The sequence below is a fragment of the Bombina bombina genome, chromosome 6, assembly GCF_027579735.1.
Source record: "Bombina bombina isolate aBomBom1 chromosome 6, aBomBom1.pri, whole genome shotgun sequence".
NCBI lineage: Eukaryota > Metazoa > Chordata > Amphibia > Anura > Bombinatoridae > Bombina > Bombina bombina.
In genome coordinates, this window is record NC_069504.1 from 372,398,856 (window position 1) to 372,425,592 (window position 26,737).

The 26,737-nt window shown below is 41.8% G+C and overlaps 1 protein-coding gene across 1 annotated transcript in view; it reads left to right on the forward strand.

The window, feature by feature from the left end:
- Positions 1-23,492, forward strand: part of FAM193B (family with sequence similarity 193 member B) — a 92,453-nt gene extending 68,961 nt beyond the window's left edge. Inside the window, exons 5-7 of the mRNA XM_053719268.1 lie at positions 21,819-22,206; positions 22,575-22,770; positions 23,247-23,492. Coding sequence (XP_053575243.1) covers positions 21,819-22,206; positions 22,575-22,770; positions 23,247-23,492 — 830 coding nt within the window. The remainder of the gene's footprint in view (positions 1-21,818; positions 22,207-22,574; positions 22,771-23,246) is intronic.
- Positions 23,493-26,737: the final 3,245 nt, after the last annotated feature.

A 26,737-nucleotide genomic window follows, 5' to 3' on the forward strand; every position in this document is an offset into this window, starting at 1 on the left:
ACGTGGAAAAGAGTTCTCTATCTCCGTCAACAAGGGTTCCCTTCTTGGGAACAATAATAGACTCCTTAGAAATTAGGATTTTTCTGACAGAGGCCAGAAAAACAAAACTTCTAGACTCTTGTCGGATACTTCATTCCGTTCCTCTTCCTTCCATAGCTCAGTGCATGGAAGTGATCGGGTTGATGGTAGCGGCAATGGACATAGTTCCTTTTGCACGCATTCATCTAAGACCATTACAACTGTGCATGCTCAGTCAGTGGAATGGGGACTATACAGACTTGTCTCCGAAGATACAAGTAAATCAGAGGACCAGAGACTCACTCCGTTGGTGGCTGTCCCTGGACAGCCTGTCACGAGGGATGACATTCCGCAGACCAGAGTGGGTCATTGTCACGACCGACGCCAGTCTGATGGGCTGGGGCGCGGTCTGGGGATCCCTGAAAGCTCAGGGTCTTTGGTCTCGGGAAGAATCTCTTCTACCGATAAATATTCTGGAACTGAGAGCGATATTCAATGCTCTCAAGGCTTGGCCTCAGCTAGCGAGGGCCAAGTTCATACGGTTTCAATCAGACAACATGACAACTGTTGCGTACATCAACCATCAGGGGGGAACAAGGAGTTCCCTGGCGATGGAAGAAGTGACCAAAATCATTCTATGGGCGGAGTCTCACTCCTGCCACCTGTCTGCTATCCACATCCCAGGAGTGGAAAATTGGGAAGCGGATTTTCTGAGTCGTCAGACATTGCATCCGGGGGAGTGGGAACTCCATCCGGAAATCTTTGCCCAAGTCACTCAGCTGTGGGGCATTCCAGACATGGATCTGATGGCCTCTCGTCAGAACTTCAAAGTTCCTTGCTACGGGTCCAGATCCAGGGATCCCAAGGCGGCTCTAGTGGATGCACTAGTAGCACCTTGGACCTTCAAACTAGCTTATGTGTTCCTGCCGTTTCCTCTCATCCCCAGGCTGGTAGCCAGGATCAATCAGGAGAGGGCGTCGGTGATCTTGATAGCTCCTGCGTGGCCACGCAGGACTTGGTATGCAGATCTGGTGAATATGTCATCGGCTCCTCCTTGGAAGCTACCTTTGAGACGAGACCTTCTTGTTCAGGGTCCGTTCGAACATCCGAATCTGGTTTCACTCCAGCTGACTGCTTGGAGATTGAACGCTTGATCCTATCGAAGCGAGGGTTCTCAGATTCTGTTATCGATACTCTTGTTCAGGCCAGAAAGCCTGTAACTAGAAAGATTTACCACAAAATTTAGCAAAAAATATATCTGTTGGTGTGAATCTAAAGGATTCCCTTGGGACAAGGTTAAGATTCCTAGGATTCTATCCTTCCTTCAAGAAGGATTGGAAAAAGGATTATCTGCAAGTTCCCTGAAGGGACAGATTTCTGCCTTGTCTGTGTTACTTCACAAAAAGCTGGCCGCTGTGCCAGATGTTCAAGCCTTTGTTCAGGCTCTGGTTAGAATTAAGCCTGTTTACAAACCTTTGACTCCTCCTTGGAGTCTCAATTTAGTTCTTTCAGTTCTTCAGGGGGTTCCGTTTGAACCCTTGCATTCCGTTGATATTAAGTTATTATCTTGGAAAGTTTTGTTTTTAGTTGCAATTTCTTCTGCTAGAAGAGTTTCAGAATTATCTGCTCTGCAGTGTTCTCCTCCTTATCTGGTGTTCCATGCAGATAAGGTGGTTTTACGTACTAAACCTGGTTTTCTTCCAAAAGTTGTTTCTAACAAAAACATTAACCAGGAGATTATCGTACCTTCTCTATGTCCGAAACCAGTTTCAAAGAAGGAACGTTTGTTGCACAATTTGGATGTTGTTCGCGCTCTAAAATTCTATTTAGATGCTACAAAGGATTTTAGACAAACATCTTCCTTGTTTGTTGTTTATTCCGGTAAAAGGAGAGGTCAAAAAGCAACTTCTACCTCTCTCTCTTTTTGGATTAAAAGCATCATCAGATTGGCTTACGAGACTGCCGGACGGCAGCCTCCCGAAAGAATCACAGCTCATTCCACTAGGGCTGTGGCTTCCACATGGGCCTTCAAGAACGAGGCTTCTGTTGATCAGATATGTAGGGCAGCGACTTGGTCTTCACTGCACACTTTTACCAAATTTTACAAGTTTGATACTTTTGCTTCTTCTGAGGCTATTTTTGGGAGAAAGGTTTTGCAAGCCGTGGTGCCTTCCATTTAGGTGACCTGATTTGCTCCCTCCCTTCATCCGTGTCCTAAAGCTTTGGTATTGGTTCCCACAAGTAAGGATGACGCCGTGGACCGGACACACCTATGTTGGAGAAAACAGAATTTATGTTTACCTGATAAATTACTTTCTCCAACGGTGTGTCCGGTCCACGGCCCGCCCTGGTTTTTTTAATCAGGTCTGATAATTTATTTTCTTTAACTACAGTCACCACGGTACCATATGGTTTCTCCTATGCAAATATTCCTCCTTAACGTCGGTCGAATGACTGGGGTAGGCGGAGCCTAGGAGGGATCATGTGACCAGCTTTGCTGGGCTCTTTGCCATTTCCTGTTGGGGAAGAGAATATCCCACAAATAAGGATGACGCCGTGGACCGGACACACCGTTGGAGAAAGTAATTTATCAGGTAAACATAAATTCTGTTTTTACAAGTTTGTTTTCTCTTGTAAGGTGTATCCAGTCCACGGATCATCCATTACTTGTGGGATATTCTCCTTCCCAACAGGAAGTTGCAAGAGGATCACCCACAGCAGAGCTGTCTATATAGCTCCTCCCCTAACTGCCATATCCAGTCATTCTCTTGCAACTCTCGACAAGCATGGAAGTAGTAAGAGAGAAGTGGTGAAACTTAGTTATTTTTTTTCTTCAATCAAAAGTTTATTTTTAAATGGTACCGGAGTTGTACTATTTTTGTCCCAGGCAGAAAATAGAAAAAGAATCTGCCTGTGATTTCTATGATCTTAGCAGGTTGTAACTAAGATCCATTGCTGTTCTCACACATAACTGAAGAGAGAGGTAACTTTAGCTGGGGAATGGCGTGCAGGTTATCCTGCTATGAGGTATGTGCAGTTAAAAATTTTTCTAGAGATGTAAATGCTAGAAAATGCTGCTGATACCAGATTTATGTAAAGTAAGCCTGAATACAGTGATTTAATAGCGACTGGTATCATGCTTACTTTCAGAGGTAATACTCTTATAGATTTTCAATATAAAACGTTTGCTGGAATGTTTAAACGTTTTTATAAATACTTTGGTGATAAAACTATTGGGGCCTAGTTTTTTTCCACATGGCTGGCTTAAATTTGCCTAGAAACAGTTTCCTTAGGCTTTCCACTGTTTAGACATGAGTGGGAGGGGCCAAATTTAGCGCTTTATTGCGCAGTAACTTTTACAGATTGAGACATCCAGCTTTCCCCCCGGAGTCCCCTGAATGCTATAGGACCCCTAAAGGGCTCCTAAGTCATTTGTTGGGGAAGGTAAGGCCACAGCAGATCTGTGGCAGTTTGTTGTGACTGTTAAAAAAACGTCTATCGTTTTTTTGATCCGTTTTTTAAACTAGGGGGTTAATCATCCATTTGCAAGTGGGTGCAATGTTCTGTTAGCCTATTATACACACTGTAAAAAAAATTGTTTGATTTACTGCTTTTTTTCACTGTTTTTCAAATTCTGACCTTTTTTATTTTTCTTAAAGGCACAGTACCGTTTTTATTTTTTGCTTGTTAACTTGATTTAAAGTGTTTTCCAAGCTTGCTGGTCTCATTGCTAGTCTGTTTAAACATGTCTGACATAGAGGAAACTCCTTGTTCATTATGTTTAGAAGCCATGGTGGAACCCCCTCTTAGAATGTGTATCAAATGTACTGATTTCACTTTATGTAATAAAGACCATATTTTGTCTTTAAAAAATGTATCACCAGAGGAATCTGGCGAGGGGGAAGTTATGCCGACTAACTCACCCCACGTGTCAGACCCTTTGACTCCCGCTCAAGGGACTCACACTCAAATGGCGCCAAGTACATCTAGCGCGCCCATGGCGTTTACTTTACAAGACATGGCGGTAGTCATGGATAATACACTGTCAGCTGTATTATCCAGACTACCTGGGTTACGAGGAAAGCGAGATAGCTCTGGAGTTAGAAGAAATACAGAGCATACTCACAATATGCAGAAGCTGAGGAAGGAGAGCTTCTTTCTGTGGGTGATGTTTCTGACTTAGGGAAGAGGATTCAACCTGATTCTGATATGTCAACATTTAAATTTAAGCTTGAACACCTCCGCGTATTGCTCAGGGAGGTTTTAGCTGCTCTGAATGACTGTGATACAATTGCAGTGCCAGAAAAAATGTGTAGATTGGATAAATACTATGCAGTGCCGGTGTGCACTGATGTTTTTCCAATACCTAAAAGGTTTACAGAAATTATTACTAAGGAATGGGATAGACCAGGTGTGCAGTTCTCTCCCCCTCCTATTTTTAAGAAAATGTTTCCGATAGATGCCACCACACAGGACTTATGGCAGACAGTCCCTAAGGTGGAGGGAGCAGTTTCTACCCTAGCTAAGCGTACTACTATCCCTGTCGAGGACAGTTGTGCTTTCTCAGATCCAATGGATAAAAAGTTAGAGGGTTACCTTAAGAAAATGTTTATTCAACAAGGTTTTATTCTACAGCCCCTTGCATGCATTGCCCCAGTCACTGCTGCTGCGGCTTTCTGGTTTGAGTCTCTGGAAGAGGCTTTACAGGTAGAGACTCCATTGGATGACATACTTGACAACCTTAGAGCATTTAAGCTAGCCAATTCTTTTGTTTCTGATGCCATTGTTTATTTGACTAAACTAACGGCTAAGAATTCTGGTTTTGCTATTCAGGCGCGCAGGACGCTATGGCTTAAATCATGGTCAGCTGACGTTACTTCAAAGTCTAAGCTGCTTAACATTCCCTTCAAGGGGCAAACCCTATTCAGGCCTGGTTTGAAGGAGATCATTTCTGATATCACTGGAGGAAAAGGTCATGCCCTTCCTCAGGATAGGTCCAAATCAAGGGCCAAACAGACTAATTTTTGTGCCATTCGAAACTTCAATGCGAGTCCGGCATCATCTTCCTTTAATGCAAAACAAGAGGGAACTTTTGCCCAGTCCAAGTCGGTCTGGAGACCCAACCAGACCTGGAACAAAGGTAAGCAGGCCAAAAAGCTTGCTGCTGCCTCTAAGACAGCATGAAGGATCGGCCCCCTATCCGGTAACGGATCTAGTAGGGGGCAGACTTTCGCTCTTCGCCCAGGCTTGGGCAAGAGATGTCCAGGATCCTTGGGCGTTGGAAATTGTATCCCAGGGATATCTTCTGGACTTCAGAGCTTCTCCTCCAATTTTGAGACTATTTAGACTAAATTGGTCGAGTTTGTTGTAGACTTCCGGTGGAAGCATTTAGATCTATAAATCGGGTGATGGTCCCCTGATAATTGCGAGACAATTTTTAAGCCACAGAGCTTATATTCTTTTTTTTTGTTTGTTTGTTTATCTCAGTTTTTCTTGCATTGCTGGAATTTGAGAATTTCTGTTAGCCCTTAAATGTTTTCACAGATTTGCTGTATCCTTGATGACAGGCAGGACCTGTTTTTTGGGTGCCAGTTAAGTCTGTTCCTTCCCTTTACACATAAGGGGAGTCCTCCTAGCTTCTGGTCCAGACATTTTGTTCTTCTATACTAGAGTACAGGCTGGACCTGGCTATACATTTTAACTTGGATGGGCACTTGAGGGATCTAATGGATCTAGGAGCCCTAGAGACGGAGCTAGACTTTCTTTTGTGGCTGTTTTCTCTTCTCTTGATTTTATCTTTGGGAAGTTTTGGTTGACTTTGGGAGTCATGGTCCCAGTATCTTTCGCCCTGTGGGAATAATTTCTTTCCACTGTTGGGGGGTGTGGTCCAGTAAGGAGGGGGGATTTCCATCCTGATTGGTTTTTCTGACTGTTAAGCAGAGCTTACAGGGCTCCTCTTGTCTGAGACTGTAAGATCTCCTTTCTTTTGTTCAGATAGAAGGAGGTCTTTCTATTTCATACTTTTGAGCGAATCGGGTTCTTTGGGACCGTTTTCTTACAGCGAACCTCATTCTGATCCTCTGTTTCCCTTTGGGGCTCTGGGGGTTTAGGTGGCAGCACCCTGCTCCAGATTTTGCAGTAGATCCCAGGTCTTGGCTTCTGGTTCCTTGCCATCAGCTGTTACTAGACTTTTAGGTATTTTCTCTTGTCTTTTTGATCCTAAGAGTTGGTTCTAGACTTGAGTTTCTGTTTAAATCTCCAGGTTGTTAGTCTTCGGTAAGGAAGTTCTTTCCTGAGATCTTGCGTTATGCCCTCTAGTCCCCCTTCTGGTCTTCGTTGGACCCGGGGAGGGGTGATATGGTCTACCGAGGCCGAGTCTTCGGCATAACGTTGTTCCCTTTTATATATCTGTTTTAGCGGATTTATAGGGACTATCGGTGGAGGATTCGATCCCCGGCATTCCGTTTCAGGTTTTTTTTGTCTGAAGTAGCTATTCAGGGACACTTTTGTCTTTGTCGCTTCGCTGCCTGTGGGGAGTGAGTGTCCTATGGGAGTCAGGAGTTTTCCTTCCTTTTTATCCTATGGTTCCTCAGCTGAGCATTCAGCCTTGAGGCTCTGGTCTTCTGGGTTCGTACCAGTTGGGACTTTTCGGTGGGTAGCTCCCTTAGTTTGGTAGGGGAGAGTTTCTGCTGCGTAGTCGGGAGGAGCTCGTGTTTGACGGTGGTCGGAAGCCCACTATGGCTCTTCGTCAAAAGTCCTCTAATACGCAGGCTCTTCAGGAACGGATGTTCCCGGCTATCTTTTCTTCTCGAGTAGCGATTTCTGATTGGAGAAGCCGATGAGGAGTCCTTACCTATCTCTGATTTCCTCTCACGATCTCAGGGAGATGCGGCGTAGTGGTTAGATCCACCACTTCTGAATCAGGTTGTGGCTTGGATCACAGGTCAACTTCTGTGTTTTTTTCTTCCAGATGGTGCGCCTGGGGTCTGCTAGCATCCATAATTGGAAGGTTATTCTGGGGCCCTCAGTCTGTGCTGTTGGACCATATTTGGATTGGTCTGATCCTAGCTAAGCTAGCTTCATGTGAGACTGATTGTTCTTATGTCCGCGAGTTAGTATTGCAGTTTAAGGGTCTCGCCTCCGTGGGTATTGTCACTGGGCGCCATAGACTCCTATTTCTAGGAGCGGATGCGAGAAATTGTTTGGGCCTACCAGAGGGAGAGCGTCCTGGAAGGGCTATGTTCTTTTTGTGGCGCATAATTGGTCCCTCGTCATCTATCATAGATACTGAGGATCACCCTTTTCTTTCATGTAATTGTCAAGAGTCCATGAGCTAGTGACATATGGGATATACAATCCTACCAGGAGGGGCAAAGTTTCCCAAACCTCAAAATGCCTATAAATACACCCCTCACCACACCCACAATTCAGTTTTACAAACTTTGCTTCCTATGGAGGTGGTGTAGTAAGTTTGTGCTAAGATTTCTACGTTGATATTTGCTTCTCAGCATTGTTGAAGCCCGATTCCTCTCAGTCAGAGGGACGTGAAGGGAGTATCACTTATTGAATACGATGATTTCCCTAACGGGTGGTCTATTTCATAGGTTCTCTGTTGTCGGTCGTAGAGATTCATCTCCTACCTCCCTTTTCAGATCGACAACATACTCTCAATTTACCATTACCACTACTGATAACTGTTTCAGTACTGGTTTGGCTATCTGCTATATGTGGATGGGTGTCTTTGGGTAAGTAAGTTTTTTATTACTTAAGACACCTCAGCTATGGTTTGGCACTTTATGCATTTATATGAAGTTCTAAATATATGTATTGTACTTATTTGCCATGAGTCAGGTTCATGTATTTCCTTCTGCAGACTGTCAGTTTCATATTTGGGGAATATAAACATTTATTTTTTTTTAAGAATTTATTTCTTACCTGGGGTTTAGTCTTTTTTTCAATTGACTACTCTTGCAAATTGCGGGCAGTATTAGGCCCGCGGGTGCGTCAAATGCTAAACTTTATTGCGTCATTCTTGGCGCGAAAATATTTTTGCCGCGAAAAAATACGTCTGACGCAATTTCGTCATTTCCGGCGTCATACTTTACCAGCAAAATCTATAGAGTTTTGGGAAAAAATCCCCAAAGTTGATGGGGCTATTTCTACTCTTGCTAAACGTACCACTATTCCTATGGAGGATAGCACTTCCTTTAAGGATCCTTTAGATAGGAAGCTTGAATCTTATCTAAGGAAGGCGTATTTATATTCAGGTCATCTTCTCAGACCTGCAATTTCTTTGGCTGATGTTGCGGCTGTATCAACTTTCTGGTTGTAAAATTTAGCGCAACAGGAATTGGATTCTGACTTATCTAGCATTGTTCGCTTACTGCAATATGCTAATCATTTTATTTGTGATGCTATTTTTGATATTATCAAAATTGATGTTAGATCCATGTCTTAGCTATATTAGCTAAAAGAGCTTTGTGGCTTAAATCTTGGAATGTTGATATGACATCTAAATCTAGATTACTATTTCTTTCTTTCCAAGGTAATCATTTATTTGGTTCTCAGTTGGATTCTATTATTTCAACCGTCACTGGGGGTAAGGGAGTTTTTCTGCCTCAGGATAAAAAACCTAAGGGTAAATCTAATGCTTCTAACTATTTTCGTTCCTTTCGTCAGAATAAGGAACAAAAACTCAATCCTCCCCCCATGGAATCTGCTTCCAATTGGAAGCCTTCCTCAAATTGGAATAAATCCAAGCCATTTAGAAAACCAAAGTCAGCCCCTAAGTCCGCATGAAGGTGTGGCCCTCATTCCAGCTCAGCTGGTAGGGGCATATTAAGGTTTTTCAAGGATATTTGGATAAGATCTGTCCAAAATCAATGGATTCAGAGCATTGTCTCTCTAGGGTATCGAATAGGATTCAGAGTAAAACCTCCTGTGAGAAGATTTTTTCTCTCACGTATCCCAACAAATCCAGTAAAAGCTCAGGCTTTCCTGAAGTGTTTTTCAGACCTGGAGTCTTCAGGGGTAATCATGCCAGTTCCTCTTCAGGAACAAGGTTTGGGGTTTTATTCAAATCTATTAATTGCCCCAAAAAAAGGAAAATTTATTCAAAATTTTGAATCGTTATGTAAGAGTACCAACTTTCAAGATGGTGACTATAAGGACTATTCTGCCTTTTGTTCAGCGAGGACATTATATGTCCACAATAGACTTGCAGAATGCATACCTTCATATTCCGATTCATCCAGAAAATTATCAGTTTCTGAGATTCTCTTTTCTAAACACGCATAACCAATTTGTTGCTCTTCTATTTGGCCTAGCAACAGCTCCAAGAATCTTTTCAAAGGTTCTGGGTGCCCTACTCTCTGTAATAAGAGAACAGGGTATTGCGGTGTTTCCTTATTTGGACGATATCTTGGTACTAGCTCAGTCTTTACATACTGCAGAATCTCACACGAATCAACTAGTGTTGTTTCTTCGGAAACATGATTGAAGGATCAATTTACCAAAAAGTTTCTTGATTCCTCAGACAAGGGTCACCTTTTTAGGCTTCCAGATAGATTCAGTGTCCATGACTCTGTCTCTAACAGACAAGAGACGTTTAAAATTGGTTGCAGCTTGTCGGCACCTTCAGTCTCAGTCATTCCCTTCAGTGGCTATGTGCATGGAAGTTTTAGGTCTCATGACTGCAGCATCGGACGCGATCCCCTTTGCTCGTTTTCACATGAGACCTCTACAGCTTTGTATGCTGAACCAATGGTGCAGGGATTATACAAAGATATCACAATTAATATCCTTAAATCCCAATGTACGACACTCTCTGACGTGGTGGATAGATCACCAGTGTTTAGTTCAAGGGGCTTCTTTTGTTCGGTCAACCTGGACTGTGATCACAACAGATGCGAGTCTTTCAGGTTGGGGGGCTGTTTGGGGATCTCTGACAGCACAAGGGGTTTGGAAATCTCAAGAGGTGAGATTACCAATAAATATTTTAGAACTCCGTGCAATTCTCAGAGCTCTTCAGTTTTGGCATCTGTTAAAGAGAGAGCCATTCATTTGTTTTCAGACAGTCAATATCACAACAGTGGCATATGTTAATCATCAGGGTGGGACTCACAGTCCCCAAGCTATGAAAAGAAAAAAAGTAAAAAAATAAAATAAATTAAAAATGTAAAATTAAAAACCCCTCAAATGTGGATACTTGCTTGGGCGGAATCCAGCTCCTGTCTAATCTCTGCGGTACATATCCCAGGTGTAGACAATTGGGAGGCGGATTATCTCAGCCGCCAGACTTTACATCCAGGGGAGTGGTCTCTCCATCCAGTTGTATTGTCTCAGATTGTTCAGATGTTGGGTCTTCCAGAGAGATCTCATGGCCTCTCATCTAAACAAGAAACTTCCCAGATACCTGTCCAGGTCCAGGGATGTACAGGCGCAAGCAGTGGATGCGCTGACACTTCCTTGGTGTTATCATCCTGCTTACATTTTCCCGCCTCTAGTTCTCCTTCCAAGAGTGATCTCCAAAATCATCATGGAACAATCATTTGTGCTGCTGGTGGCTCCAGCATGGCCACACAGGTTTTGGTATGCGGATCTGGTTCGAATGTCCAGTTGCCCGCCTTGGCCACTTCCGTTACGGCTGGACCTACTATCTCAAGGTCCGTTTTTCCATCAGGATCTCAAATCATTAAATTTGAAGGTATGGAAATTGAACGCTTAGTCTAAGTCATAGAGGTTTCTCTGACTCAGTGATTAATACTATGTTACAAGCTCGTAAATCTGTCTCTAGAAAGATTTATTATAGAGTTTGGAAGACTTACATTTCATGGTGTTCTTCTCATAAATTCTCCTGGCATTCTTTTAGAATTCCTAGAATTTTACAGTTTCTTCAGGATGGTTTGGATAAAGGTTTGTCTGCAAGTTCCTTGAAAGGACAAATCTCTGCTCTTTCTGTTTTATTTCACAGAAAGATTGCTATACTAACTGATATACATTGTTTTGTACAGGCTTTAGTTCGTATTAAGCCTGTCATTAAATCAATTTCTCCTCCTTGGAGTCTTAATTTGGTTCTGAAGGCCTTACAGGCTCCTCCATTTGAACCTATGCATTCTTTGGACATTAAACTACTTTCTTGGAAAGTGTTGTTCCTTTTGGCTATCTCTTCTGCTAGAAGAGTTTCTGAGCTATCTGCTCTTTCTTGTGAGTCTCCTTTTCTGATTTTTCATCAGGATAAGGCAGTTTTGCGGACTTCTTTTCAATTTTTACCTAAGGTTGTGAATTCTAACAACATTAATAGAGAAATTGTTGTCCCTTCCTTATGTCCTAATCCTAAGAATTATTTGGAAAGATCCTTGCATTCTTTGGATGTGGTCAGAGCTTTGAAATATGTGGAAGCTACTAAAGATTTCAGGAAGACTTCCAGTCTATTTGTTTTATTTTCTGGTCCTAGGAAAGGTCAGAAGGCTTCTGCTATTTCTTTGGCTTCTTGGTTGAAACTTTTGATTCATCAAGCTTATTTGGAGTCGGGTCAGGCCCCGCCTCAGAGAATTACAGCTCATTCTACTAGATAAGTCTCCACTTCGTGGGCTTTTAAGAATGAAGCTTCAGTTGATCAGATTTGCAAAGCGGCAACTTGGTCCTCTTTGCATACATTTACTAAATTCTACCGTTTTGGTGTATTTGCTTCTTCGGAAGCAGTTTTTGGTAGAAAAGTTCTTCAGGCAGCTGTTTCAGTATGATTCTTCTGCTTTTGATTTAAGTTTCTTTCTTTCAAAAATGAAAATAAACTTATTTTTTTGGGTTGTGGATTAATTTTTTTCAGCGGAATATGGCTGTTTTTATTTTATTCCCTCCCTCTCTAGTGACTCTTCAGTGGAAGATTCACATCTTGGGTTTTGATATCCCATATGTCACTAGCTCATGGACTCTTGCCAATTACATGAAAGAAAATATATTTTATGTAAGAACTTACCTGATAAATTCATTTCTTTCATATTGGCAAGAGTCCATGAGGCCCACCCATTTTATGGTGGTTATGATTTTTTGTATAAAGCACAATTATTTCCAAATTTCCTTTGATGATGCTTTCTACTCCTTTCTTTATCACCCCACTGCTTGGCTATTCGTTAAACTGAATTGTGGGTGTGGTGAGGGGTGTATTTATAGGCATTTTGAGGTTTGGGAAACTTTGCCCCTCCTGGTAGGATTGTATATCCCATATGTCACTAGCTCATGGACTGTTGCCAATATGAAAGAAATGAATTTATCAGGTAAGTTCTTACATAAATTATGTTTTCTTGTAGGGAGAAGCTGGTGTGTTCTTGCTTTCTATTGGACTTTGGGAGTCTGTCTTTATTTTCCCCAGGATGAGCAGGGGAAGGGCCTTCCTAGAGTGTGCTGGCTAGAGCAGCCCTTTTTGGGACAGATAGCTCTTTTATCTTGATGAGTACCTTCAACGCATAGTATGCGGTAGGTGTGAGATGAATCCGGTGGCAGTTCTTGCTCCTTGATTGTGGGCTTGCAAGCAATTTTCAGTTCCCTGATTGTACTTCTGTTCCAGAGGATCCATTATACTTTCAGGTGTTTCGTTCTTTTTGCTGGGGCGCTGACTACAGTCAGGCCGGTACTTTTCTTGCTTCTTCTTGGAGCTTAGTCTCTTTTTTTTTTTTTGGGGTAGCACCGGATTAATTTTTCTAACCATGCAGGAATGTTCTTTGAATTCCTTTTTCAGTGATTTATTCTGTCTGTAGATGTTCTCCGACGGGCGGCCCTAAATTTGTTTTCATCCAGCACCTTTTTCACCCTGATGTTTCTCCTACTGTTTACTTGTTCCCTTGGCAGAATGACTGGGGGATGAGGGAGTGGGGGAGGTATTTAACTTTGGATGGGGTGTCTGTGCCTCCTCCTGGTGGCCAGGTTCTGTGTTCCCACAAGTAATGAATGCAGCTGTGGACTCTCCCTGTATTGAAGGAAAGAAAATTATCTGGTAAGTCATAATTTTATGTTTTTATAGTTTTGAAGGTGAATTTTTTTTTATATAATAAATATATAATACATTTTATTTTTACCAGAGGTATTTCTCCTGTTAAGTGTGGTCAGTCCACGGGTCATCATTACTTCTGGGATATTATCTCCTCCCCTACAGGAAGTGCAAGAGGATTCACCCAGCAGAGCTGCTATATAGCTCCTCCCCTCTACGTCACCTCCAGTCATTCTCTTGCACCCAACGAATAGATAGGATGTGTGAGAGGACTGTGGTGATTTAATTAGTTTATTACCTTCAATCAAAAGTTTATTTTATAATAGCACCGGAGTGTGTTATTCATTCTCTGGTAGAATTTGAAGAATAATCTACCTGAGTTTTTTCTATGATTTTAGCCGGAGTAGTTAAGATCATATTGCTGTTTCTCGGCCATCTGAGGAGAGGTAAACTTCAGATCAGGGGACAGCGGGCAGATTAATCTGCAAAGAGGTATGTAGCAGTTTGTTATTTTCTGACATGGAATTGATGAGAAAATCCTGCCATACCGTTATAATGTAAACTCAGCCTTAAATGCAGTAGATGTAGCTGGTATCAGGCTGTCATGTATGTATATTTTACACTTCAGTATTCTGGGGAATGGTACTTCACTGGATTTATACTGTATGCATAGACTTAACCTAATTTGCAGGGACTTGCAATAGGTTTTAAATAACAATTAATTTATTGAGGTTAAACGTTTTTTTGCTGGCATGTAAAAACGTTTATTTCTCTGAGGTACTGGGTGAAAAAATGTTTTGGGCACTATTTTTTCCACTTGGCAATAGTTTTGTTTAAATTAAAGCAGTTCTCTGATCTCTCTCACTGTTATGTGTGAGGGGGAGGGGCCATTTTTGGCGCTTTTACTACGCATCAAAAAACTCAGTCAGAGGTTCATTTTCTTCCTGCATGATCCGGTTCATCTCTACAGAACTCAGGGATCTCCAAAGCCTTTTTTGAGGGAGGTAATCATCACAGCAGAGCTGTGAAGAGTGTAGTTGACTGTGATAAAAAACGTTTATTTGTGTATTTTTTCTGCTGACAGGGTTAGTTATCCTTTGCTAATGGGAACAATCCTTTGCTAAAATTGTATATTTCTTACAAAGATTTGATGCTATAACTTAATTATTTTCAACTGTCATAATTTTTTCTGTGCTTCTTATAGGCACAGTTCGTTTTCATATTATTGCAAATTACTTGAAAAAGCATTTCCAAGTTGCTAGTTAATTGCTAGTGTGTTAAACATGTCTGATTCAGAGGAAGATTCATGTGCTATATGTGCTAATGCCAAAGTGGAGCCCAATAGAAATTTATGTACTAACTGTATTGATGCTACTTTAAATAAAAGTCAATCTGTACAAATTGAACATATTTCACCAGACAACGAGGGGAGAGTTATGCCGACTAACTCGCCTCACGTTTCAGTACCTGCATCTCCCGCTCGGGAGGTGCGTGATATTGTAGCGCCGAGTACATCTGGGCGGCCATTTCAAATCACATTACAGGATATGGCTACTGTTATGACTGAAGTTTTGGCTAAATTACCAGAACTTAGAGGCAAGCGTGATCACTCTGGGGTGAGAACAGAGTGCGCTGATAATATTAGGGCCATGTCAGACACTGCGTCACAGGCGGCAGAACATGAGGACGGAGAACTTCATTCTGTGGGTGACGGTTCTGATCCAAACAGACTGGATTCAGATATTTCAAATTTTAAATTTAAGCTGGAAAACCTCCGTGTATTACTAGGGGAGGTGTTAGCGGCTCTGAATGATTGTAACACAGTTGCAATACCAGAGAAAATGTGTAGGTTGGATAAATATTTTGCGGTACCGGCGAGTACTGATGTTTTTCCTATACCTAAGAGACTTACTGAAATTGTTACTAAGGAGTGGGATAGGCCCGGTGTGCCGTTCTCACCTCCTCCGATATTTAGAAAAATGTTTCCAATAGACGCCACCACACGGGACTTATGGCAAACGGTCCCTAAGGTGGAGGGAGCAGTTTCTACTTTAGCTAAGCGTACCACTATCCCGGTGGAGGATAGCTGTGCCTTTTCAGATCCAATGGATAAAAAATTAGAGGGTTACCTTAAGAAAATGTTTGTTCAACAAGGTTTTATATTGCAACCTCTTGCATGTATTGCGCCTGTCACGGCTGCAGCAGCATTTTGGTTTGAGTCTCTGGAAGAGACACTCGAATCATCTACACTAGATGAGATTACACTCAAACTTAGAACCCTTAAGTTAGCTAACTCATTTATTTCAGATGCCGTAGTACATTTAACTAAGCTTACGGCTAAGAATTCCGGATTTGCCATTCAGGCACGCAGAGCGCTGTGGCTAAAATCCTGGTCAGCTGATGTTACTTCTAAATCTAAATTGCTTAATATACCTTTCAAAGGGCAGACCTTATTCGGGCCCGGTTTGAAGGAGATTATCGCTGACATTACAGGAGGTAAAGGCCATGCCCTGCCTCAGGACAAAGCCAAACCTAGGGCTAGACAGTCTAATTTTCGTTCCTTTCGTAATTTTAAAGCAGGAACAGCATCAACTTCCTCTGCACCAAAACAGGAAGGAGCTGTTGCTCGCTACAGACAAGGCTGGAAACCTAACCAGTCCTGGAACAAGGGCAAGCAGGCCAGGAAACCTGCTGCTGCCCCTAAGACAGCATGAATCGAGGGCCCCCGATCCGGGACCGGATCTAGTAGGGGGCAGACTTTCTCTCTTCGCCCAGGCTTGGGCAAGAGATGTTCAGGATCCCTGGGCGTTAGAGATCATATCTCAGGGATACCTTCTGGACTTCAAATCCTCTCCCCCAAGAGGGAGATTTCATCTGTCAAGGTTGTCAACAAACCAAATAAAGAAAGAAGCGTTCCTACGCTGCGTACAAGATCTTTTATTAATGGGAGTGATCCATCCAGTTCCGCGGTCGGAACAAGGACAAGGGTTTTACTCAAATCTGTTTGTAGTTCCCAAAAAAGAGGGAACTTTCAGGCCAATCTTGGATTTAAAGATCCTAAACAAATTCCTAAGAGTTCCATCGTTCAAGATGGAAACGATTCGAACAATTTTGACCATGATCCAAGAGGGTCAGTACATGACCACAGTGGATTTAAAGGATGCTTACCTTCACATACCGATTCACAGAAATCATTACCGGTATCTAAGGTTTGCCTTTCTAGAAAGGCATTACCAGTTTGTAGCTCTTCCATTCGGATTGGCTACAGCTCCAAGAATCTTCACAAAGGTTCTGGGTACTCTTCTGGCGGTACTAAGACCGCGAGGAATTTCGGTAGCTCCGTACCTAGACGACATTCTGATACAAGCTTCAAGCTTTCAAACTGCCAAGTCTCATACAGAGTTAGTACTGGCATTTCTAAGGTCGCATGGATGGAAGGTGAACGAAAAGAAGAGTTCTCTCTTTCCACTCACAAGAGTTCCCTTCTTGGGGACTCTGATAGATTCTGTAGAAATGAAGATTTACCTGACAGAAGACAGGTTAACAAAGCTTCAAAATGCATGCCGGGTCCTTCATTCCATTCAACACCCGTCAGTAGCTCAATGCATGGAGGTGATCGGCTTAATGGTAGCGGCAATGGACATAGTACCTTTTGCACGCCTACATCTCAGACCGCTGCAATTGTGCATGCTAAGTCAGTGGAATGGGGATTACTCAGATTTGTCCCCCACTCTGAATCTGAATCAAGAGACCAGAGATTCTCTTCTATGGTGGCTTTATCGGCCACACCTGTCCAGGGGGATGCCATTCAGCAGGCCAGACTGGACAATTGTAACAACAGACGCCAGCCTACTAGGTTGGGATGCTGTCTGGAATTCTCTGAAGGCTCAGGGACTATGGAATCAGGAGGAGAGTCTCCTTCCAATAAACATTCTGGAATTGAGAGCAGTTCTCAATGCCCTTCTGGCTTGGCCCCAGTTAACAACTCGGGGGTTCATCAGGTTTCAGTCGGACAACATCACGACTGTAGCTTACATCAACCATCAGGGAGGGACAAGAAGCTCCCTAGCAATGATGGAAGTATCAAAGATAATTCGCTGGGCAGAGTCTCACTCTTGCCACCTGTCTGCAATCCACATCCCGGGAGTGGAGAACTGGGAGGCGGATTTCTTAAGTCGTCAGACTTTTCATCCAGGGGAGTGGGAACTTCATCCGGAGGTCTTTGCCCAGATACTTCGACGTTGGGGCAAACCAGAGATAGATCTCATGGCGTCTCGTCAGAACGCCAAGCTTCCTCGCTACGGGTCCAGATCCAGGGATCCGGGAGCGGTTCTGATAGATGCTTTGACAGCACCTTGGACCTTCGGGATGGCTTATGTGTTTCCACCCTTCCCGATGCTTCCTCGATTGATTGCCAGAATCAAACAGGAGAGAGCATCAGTGATTCTAATAGCACCTGCATGGCCACGCAGGACTTGGTATGCAGATCTAGTGGACATGTCATCCTGTCCGCCTTGGTCTCTACCTCTGAAACAGGACCTTCTGATCCAGGGTCCATTCAAACATCAAAATCTAACTTCTCTGAAGCTGACTGCTTGGAAATTGAACGCTTGATTTTATCAAAACGTGGTTTTTCTGAGCCAGTTATTGATACCTTAATACAGGCTAGGAAGCCTGTTACCAGAAGGATTTACCATAAAATATGGCGTAAATACTTATATTGGTGCGAATCCAAGAGTTACTCATGGAGTAAGGTTAGGATTCCAAGGATATTGTCTTTTCTACAAGAAGGTTTAGAAAAGGGGTTATCCGCTAGTTCTTTAAAGGGACAGATTTCAGCTCTGTCCATTCTTTTACACAAACGTCTGTCAGAAGTTCCGGACGTTCAAGCTTTTTGTCAGGCTTTAGCTAGGATCAAGCCTGTGTTTAAAACTGTTGCTCCGCCATGGAGTTTGAACTTAGTTCTTAATGTTTTACAGGGTGTTCCGTTTGAACCCCTTCATTCCATTGATATCAAGTTGTTATCTTGGAAAGTTCTGTTTTTAATGGCTATTTCCTCGGCTCGAAGAGTTTCTGAGTTATCTGCCTTACATTGTGATTCTCCTTATCTGATTTTTCATTCAGACAAGGTAGTTCTGCGTACTAAACCTGGGTTCCTACCTAAGGTGGTCACTAACAGGAATATCAATCAAGAGATTGTTGTTCCATCTTTGTGTCCTAATCCTTCCTCGAAGAAGGAACGTCTGCTACACAATTTAGATGTAGTCCGTGCCCTGAAATTTTATCTACAGGCAACTAAGGATTTTCGTCAAACGTCTTCCCTGTTTGTCGTTTATTCTGGTCAGAGGAGAGGTCAAAAAGCTTCGGCTACCTCTCTCTCTTTTTGGCTTCGTAGCATAATACGATTAGCCTATGAGACTGCTGGACAGCAGCCTCCTGAAAGAATTACAGCTCATTCTACTAGAGCTGTGGCTTCCACTTGGGCCTTTAAGAATGAGGCTTCTGTTGAACAGATTTGCAAGGCTGCAACTTGGTCTTCTCTTCATACTTTTTCCAAATTTTACAAATTTGACACTTTTGCTTCTTCGGAGGCTGTTTTTGGGAGAAAGGTTCTTCAGGCAGTGGTTCCCTCCGTATAAAGAGCCTGCCTGTCCCTCCCGTCATCCGTGTACTTTTGCTTTGGTATTGGTATCCCAGAAGTAATGATGACCCGTGGACTGACCACACTTAACAGGAGAAAACAAAATTTATGCTTACCTGATAAATTAATTTCTCCTGTAGTGTGGTCAGTCCACGGCCCGCCCTGTTTTTTATGGCAGGCTAAAAAAATTTTTGGTTTATACTCCAGTCACCACTACACCCTTGGGCTTCTCCTTTCTCGTTGGTCCTTTGGTCGAATGACTGGAGGTGACGTAGAGGGGAGGAGCTATATAGCAGCTCTGCTGGGTGAATCCTCTTGCACTTCCTGTAGGGGAGGAGATAATATCCCAGAAGTAATGATGACCCGTGGACTGACCACACTACAGGAGAAATGAATTTATCAGGTAAGCATAAATTTTGTTTTTCACCTATATTCTTTATATATATATATATATATATATATATATATATATATATATATATATATATATATATATATATATATATATATATATATATATATATATATATATATATATATACAACCCCAATTTCGAAAAGTTGGCACTTTGAAAATTCAATTCATCCTGTACTATTTTTGAAAACGCATTATTAACACAATATTTGATGTTTTACTTTAGTGTATTTTTTTTCTTTCAAAAAATACATTAAATTCATAATTCAAATTTGATGACTGCAACACACTCCAAAAAAATTGAAGTAGTCGACTGTTTACCACTGTGTAACATCACCTTTTCTTTTAATAACACTTATTAAGCGTTTGGGCACTGAAAACACCAGTTTAAGTTTAGCAAACAGAATTTTCCCCCATTCATCTGTTATGCTTGTCTTCAGCTGTGCAACTGTACAGGGCCTTCGTTACCTTATTTTACCTTCATTATGCGCCACACATTCTTAATTGGAAACATGTCAGGACTGCAGGCGGCCATGCTAGCACCCACACTCTATGCTTACGCAACCATGTAATCCGGGCAGAATGTGTTTTGGCGTTGCCCCGCTAGAAAGTGCAGGGGCATCTCTGGAAAAGATGTCTGGATGGCAGCATATGTTGCTCCAAAATGTATACATATCTTTCTTATTTCATAGTGCCCTCACAGATGTGCAAGTTACCCATGCCATCGGCACTGACCCCCCCCCCCCCCTCATACCATTTGGCCCGGAGAACATGACTGGTTTTTTTCCCAAAAACTATTTGAAATTGTTATTCGTCGGACGTCAAAACCCAATTCCACTGTGCTACTGTCCATCTCAGATGAGACCAAGCCCAGAGAAGTCAGCGGCGCTTATGGACAGTGTTGATGTATAGATTCTGCTTTGCATAGTAAAGCCTTAACTTGCGTCTGTGGATGCAGTGGCAAATGGTGTTGACTGACAAAGATTTACCAAAGTATTCCCGAGCCCATATCAGGATATCCATTATAGACTCATGTTGGCTTTTGAGACAGTAACCTACGCCAGATTTGACCGTATTACTTGAATCATTTAATTATATTGTGCACTGTAGATGAAATGCCCAAAATCCTACCAATTTGTCTTTGAGGAATGTTGTTCTCAAAGTGTTGTATTATTCGTTGACTCATCTGTTGGCTGATTGGCGAGCCTTGAAGGACTAGTCCTTTTTTGGACACTCCTTCATATACTATGATTACACGATTGCCTCACCTGTTTCACATCACTTTATTATTTTAACTTGCCACATTGCTATTAGTCCAAAATGGCCTCTGTCCCAACTTTTTTGGAACATGTTGCAGTCATCAGATTTGAAATGAGCGTACATTTAAAAAAAACAAAAAACATTAAATTCACAAAGTAAAACATCAAATAATGTGTTAATAATGTGTTTTCAATATAGTACAGGGTGAATTGTACCAAGGACTCTCTCTTTGTTTTTTTTTTTGCATTTTCCATACTGTCCCAGCTTTTTTAAATTGGGGGTTGTACATGCACACTGATTTTAAACGGTCAAAAACTTATAGCAATTTCCCCCAAAAAAGTTTAATTAACCCTTTGAGTGCTATGCATTTTCCCACCTGGGTGCTAAGCACATTTGAGGGTTTTTTAATTTTACATTTTTAATTTTTATTTTTCTACTTTTTTTTTCATTTCAGATCCCCAATACTTATACCATTGGAAAGGTTAGACGATTACCTTTCTAATGGTGGGTCTTGGGGGTCTGTAGCTGCTTAGATGCCTGAGATACAGGCTTCTAAGCAGCATGCCCCCTTTCCCTATATTGTCCATTGTCTTTTTTTACATAAAGTTGCGCAGTGATGTCATCACGTCATTAAGCGTGACGTCACCACGCAAAACAGGAAGCCCCGGAGATGCCTGTCACTCTACAGGCACGATCGCCGGGGTAGGAGCAGGTGGGAGCCCCCAGATCTCCCTCAAGATCGGAGAGTGCTAGCGACGGCTCTGAGCCGTCGTTAGCACCTGAGTGAGAAACTCTGCGACGGCTCAGAGCAGTCGTTAGCACTCAAGGGGTTAATTTGTGTGTTGAGTGCATCCTTAAAAGACCATTAAACACAGTAAAATAACATAATCAACAAATGCATAATAGAAAGACAGTGCAAAAGCACTTAGTTTGAATTTAAAATGACTATTAGATTTATTTTTTTTCTGATAAATTTCAAAGTTAGATTAATTTTTCCCTCTTACTGCATCATCCATCCATTAGCCAATCACAAAATACATATATGTATATTTTGTTAATTCTTTCACATGCTCAGTAGGAACTGGTGCCTCAAGTGAGCATATAAAAAGATTGTGCTTGTTTATGTAATGGAAGTTAATTGGAAAGTTGTTTAAATTCATGTGCTCTATCTGAATCATTAAAATGTAATTTTGACCTTTGTGTAACTTTAAAAAAAAAAAAAAAAAAACGTTTATGACAAATCCCAAAGCTCTTTTGGCAAACGGTTGCATGCGCCACAAGCGTAAAATAAAAATATTCCTTTGAGCACTCTAAAGTCCATTGTCCGTAAACATTTAATATTGTCAGCACACAATAGATGCCTTAAAGCAAACAAAAAAAAACCCTGCAGAAAATCATCAAGGGGCAGTCTGGTATTGTGTTTGGAAACTGTAGGCTAACCATTTGATATATTTTGCTGTGGGGTAATGGGCGTATCTAACATCACCTGTCTTCTTCCAGGGGAGACTTTCCACTTGTCTGACCACCAGCGGCATTCAGATCCCAGCGCCCCTCCTAACAGCCCCACAGGCCTTCCATCTCAGCATCCAGCTTCTCCCCACAGCTCTCCACCTCCACACCTCACCTCTTCCAACTCTACGGTTCCCTTTTCAGCAACAAGCATTTCACCTCATACTGCAACAAGCGTTTCACCTCATACTGCAGACTCTAAAGTGCCTGCATCTCCTAGAACTCATAGAGACCCTCACTTAGCTGGCTCTAGCCAGTCTGTTGTCAAAGTGAATCCACCACCTCCACCCCTTTCAGCATGCAGTCATCCCTGCAATGGCCATTGCAGTGGGGGAAATGTACTACAGGGAGGAAGCATCCCAGGGACCACTAGTAACAGGCAAGCATTTATCTATTACTGTACAGTTTTCTGAAGGAACCAGTCCGACATTTTTAAAATAATTTTTTTTTCTCTCTTTTTAAATGCCCGTTTTTAATTTCTTTCTTTTTTTTTCTTTTTTTTGCTTATGTTACTTGGTGGCTTCAGATATAGTACCTACCAACATTTTACATCATTTGTTCACGTTAATGTATGGATCTAAATTTATTTTAACTATACAATAGGTTGATTGATATTTGCACATTTTTATAGGTTGTATTACAGATCCACTGTTATATATCAGGGCCCGTCATGACATCACCTTTATGACTGCTGCCCAGAACACACAAGCACCAGCCCTCATGTCTTGGCATACTTGCATTTTTCAGGGACCCGACATGTAGGGGGCACAAGTTTCCCGACTCTTCAAACTGCTCATCCTTGCAGCCTTGTGAAGCAGATGAGGGTCTAGGGGAAGATGAAGACAGCAGCTCAGAGCGTAGTTCATGCACCTCATCCTCCACCAACCAGAGGGATGGCAAGTTCTGTGACTGCTGCTACTGCGAGTTCTTCGGGCATAACACAGTGAGATCTGCTATTAACTGAATTACTTTAGGGGAGAGTGCAGCCACCCTGGAAAGGGCATGGCTAGTCTTGTCTAAAATGGTTTACAACAAACATTGAAGGGTTAACAAAAGACCAGCGGGTGTTTCAGCTAGCAGGTCAGTGTCTGGTTGGTTTTAAAAATCAACCCTTATCTGGTGTGTAAAAAAACAAAAAAAAACATTAAAGGGTTCCCCTCCGCATTTGAGATGACAAATACTTTATAGAGTTGCACATATTTGACTGCCAAACTCGCAGAGCTATAAAGATATATAATTTCTAAGTTTTTAAAAACATTTGTCATCAAGTATTTGTTATATGGATGTTAATATCTATATGTATCTAAAATATATTAGAGAGAGAGAGCTATACAATTCTAATCACAAATGTTTGTACATTGCATTTAATACATGTATGTATAAGAAAGATCATTTTAGTTTTATCTCTTGTCTCTTCAGCCTCCTCCAGCTCCAACAAGTCGGAATTACCCAGAAATGCGTGAGAAGCTTCGCTCACGACTTACCAAGCGGAAAGAGGAGATCCCGCAAAAGTTGCATCCCCCTGGCGAACAAGCTGTGGATCACCGTGATGTGAATGAGTTGCTAGACTTTATTAATAACACTGAGCCAAAATCCACCAGTAGCAGCAAAGCAGCAAAGAGGGCAAGGCACAAGCTGAAGAAAAAGGTAAGGTGGTGCATTTAAGAGTTTGAAATTTAGGACTGTGTAGCTAAGCACAGAGGGCTGTCTCTGGAGTGTTGCTTAAAGTGAAAGTAAATCCTAGCGTTTTGTAAACGCTAGGATTAACTATTGAAGTAAATAAAGGACTTTCATTCATGAAGTATAAGATATTTCATGTAGAAAGCTCCTTTATTTGTTTCAATCGGTCACAGTTCTTAGCTGCTACAGCAGCCCAAGGCTAAAAAATTTTTTTTTGCTAAGCGGTGACGTTTTCACCTCTTAGCCAATAGCCGTGCGGTAAATCCGGCTTGGCGTCCATGGGAGCCAAGCCGGATTTACTGCACGGCTATTGGTTATGAGGTGAAAACGTCACCTCTTAGCAAAAAAATTTTTTAGCCGTAGGCTGCTGTAGCAACTAAGAACGGCGACCGATTGAAACAAATAAAGGAGCTTTCTACATAAAGTATCTTATACTTCATGAATGAAAGTCCTTTATTTATTTGTTTCAATAGTCAATCCTAGCGTTTGTACAATGCTAGGATTTACTTTCACTTTAACAAAGCGTTCTTCTGCTGACATTTTGTGGCAGATATTTTGGAGGCTGACTTAGTCTGTTGTGACATCTTTTACAGATCTTATTTTATGCTTTGTTGTGTAAAAAGAATAAAATAAATTATCCATAATGTAGAGCGGAGCATGCTGTCATTTCTGTTACATTTTATGCTGAAAGCCTGTTGTATTTTGTATAGAAGTGTTTCATACATACTGTAAATGTGGTAGACTGAGGTGATACATAGGGTTTACAGATTATAGGGCTATTGATGTCTTGGCTCCATATTGAGAACCCAATGATCTAAAGTGCTGCGCTCAGCTAAGATGATCTAAGAAGTCTCATCAGCACTGCAGGGTCCCTCACAATTTTTTTTTTTATTAAATATACATTTTACCTTGAGTGATGTATATCTCACTATGCAGGGTTGTGTATGTGAAGGAGAGACTCCACTATAATAACAAATAGGCAAAACTAAAACCTCTTTCTCTTGTTAAGTGTGTTCAGTCCACGGATCATCCATTACTTATGGAATATATTCTCTCCCTAACAGGAAATTGCAAGAGGATCACTCAGCAGAGCTGCTACATAGCTCCTCCCCTCACATGTCATATTCAGTCATTCTCTTGCAACTTAACGGATAGGAAGTTGTGAGAGGGCTGTGGTGTTTTTTATACTTAGTTTATTCTTCAATCAAAAGTTTGTTATTTGAAAATGACACCGGAGTGTGTTGTTTATTCTCAGGCAGTATTTGGAAGAAGAATCTGCCTGCGTTTTTCTATGATCTTAGCGGCAGTAACTAAGATCCACTGGCTGTTCTCGCATATTCTGAGGAGTGAGGTAACTTTCAGAAGGGAATGGCGTGCGGGAAACCCTGCAAACAAGGTATGTGCAGTAGATTATTTTTCTAAGGAATGGAATTGACTAAGGAAATACTGCTGATACCGATGTAATGTAAGTAAGAGCCTTTAATACAGTGAGAGCGACTGTTAACAGGCTGTTTTACATATATACAGTAAAGTAATTTTCTAAGTAATGGAATTTGACTGAGAAAATGCTATTAATACTGAAGTGATGTTATAAGCCTTTAATGCAGTAGGATGACTGTCAGGCTTTTCTATAGAGATACATGTTCCTTAAGAAAGGGATGTTTAAAACTATTTTGCTGGCATGTTTTAATCGTTTTTTGAGGTACTTTGGTGATAAACTTGTTGGGGCATAACATTTTTCCACATGGCTGATATTATTTATGCATAGAAACCGTTAACTGAAACTCCCAATATTGTTATATTGAGTAGGAGGGGCCTATTTTAGCGCTCTTTTGACGCAGCAAAAATTTAGGCTCTGTCTTCCTTAATTCATTCTGCTTGACACGGATCGTCTCCAGACAGCTTAAGGGACTTCAAAAGTCATTTTGAGGGAGGTAATCAGTCACAGCAGACCTGTGACAGTGGTTTTGACTGTATTTAATAAACTTTTTTTTGCATATAAAAACCGTTTGGTTTGTAGGGGGTTAATCATCCATTTGCAAGTGGGTGCAATGCTCTGCTAACTTAATACATTTACTGTAAAAATTTAATTGCCATAACTGATTTGGTTCATTGTTATTTCAACTGTGACCGTTTTCTGTGCTTCTTAAAGGCACAGTGTCGTTTTTCTTTATTGCTTGTAAAATTATTTACAGTGTTTTCCAACTCTGCTAGTCTTATTGCTAGTCTGTTTAAACATGTCTGACACAGATGAACCTGTTTGTTCACTATGTTTAAAGGCCACTGTGGAGCCCCACAGAAATTTGTGTACCAAATGTATTGATTTCACTTTAAATAATAAAGGTCAGTCTTTATTTATAAAGGAGTTATCACCAGACAACGAGGGGGAAGTTATGCCGACTAACTCTCCTCACGTGTCAGTACCTTCGCCTCCCGCTCAGGAGGCGCGTGATATTGTGGCGCCAAGTGCATCAGGGACGGCCATACAAATCACATTACAAGACATGGCTAATATTATGAATAATACCCTAACAGAAGTATTATCTAAATTGCCAGAATTAAGAGGCAAGCGCGACCGCTCTGGGGTAAGAATAGAGCGCGCTGGTGTTTCGAGAGCCATGTCCGATACTGCGTCACAGTTTGCAGAACATGAGGACGGAGAGCTTCATTCTGTAGGTGACGGATCTGATCCAGGGAAACCGGATTCAGAGATCTCTAATTTTAAATTTAAGCTTGAGAACCTCCGTGTATTGCTAGGGGAGGTTTTAGCGGCTCTGAATGACTGTAACACAGTTGCGATTCCAGAGAAATTATGTAGGCTGGATAGATACTATGCAGTACCGGTGTGTACCGACGTTTTTCCTATTCCTAAAAGGCTTACAGAAATTATTAGCAAGGAGTGGGATAGACCTGGTGTGCCCTTTTCCCCTCCTCCTATATTTAGAAAAATGTTTCCAATAGACGCCACTACACGGGACTTATGGCAGACGGTCCCTAAGGTGGAGGGAGCAGTTTCTACTTTAGCTAAGCGTACCACTATCCCGGTGGAAGATAGTTGTGCTTTTTCGGATCCAATGGATACAAAATTGGAGGGCTACCTTAAGAAAATGTTTGTTCAACAAGGTTTTATCTTACAGCCCCTTACATGCATTGCACCTGTCACTGCTGCTGCGGCATTTTGGTTTGAGTCTCTAGAAGAGGCCATTCACTCAGCCCCATTGGATGAAATT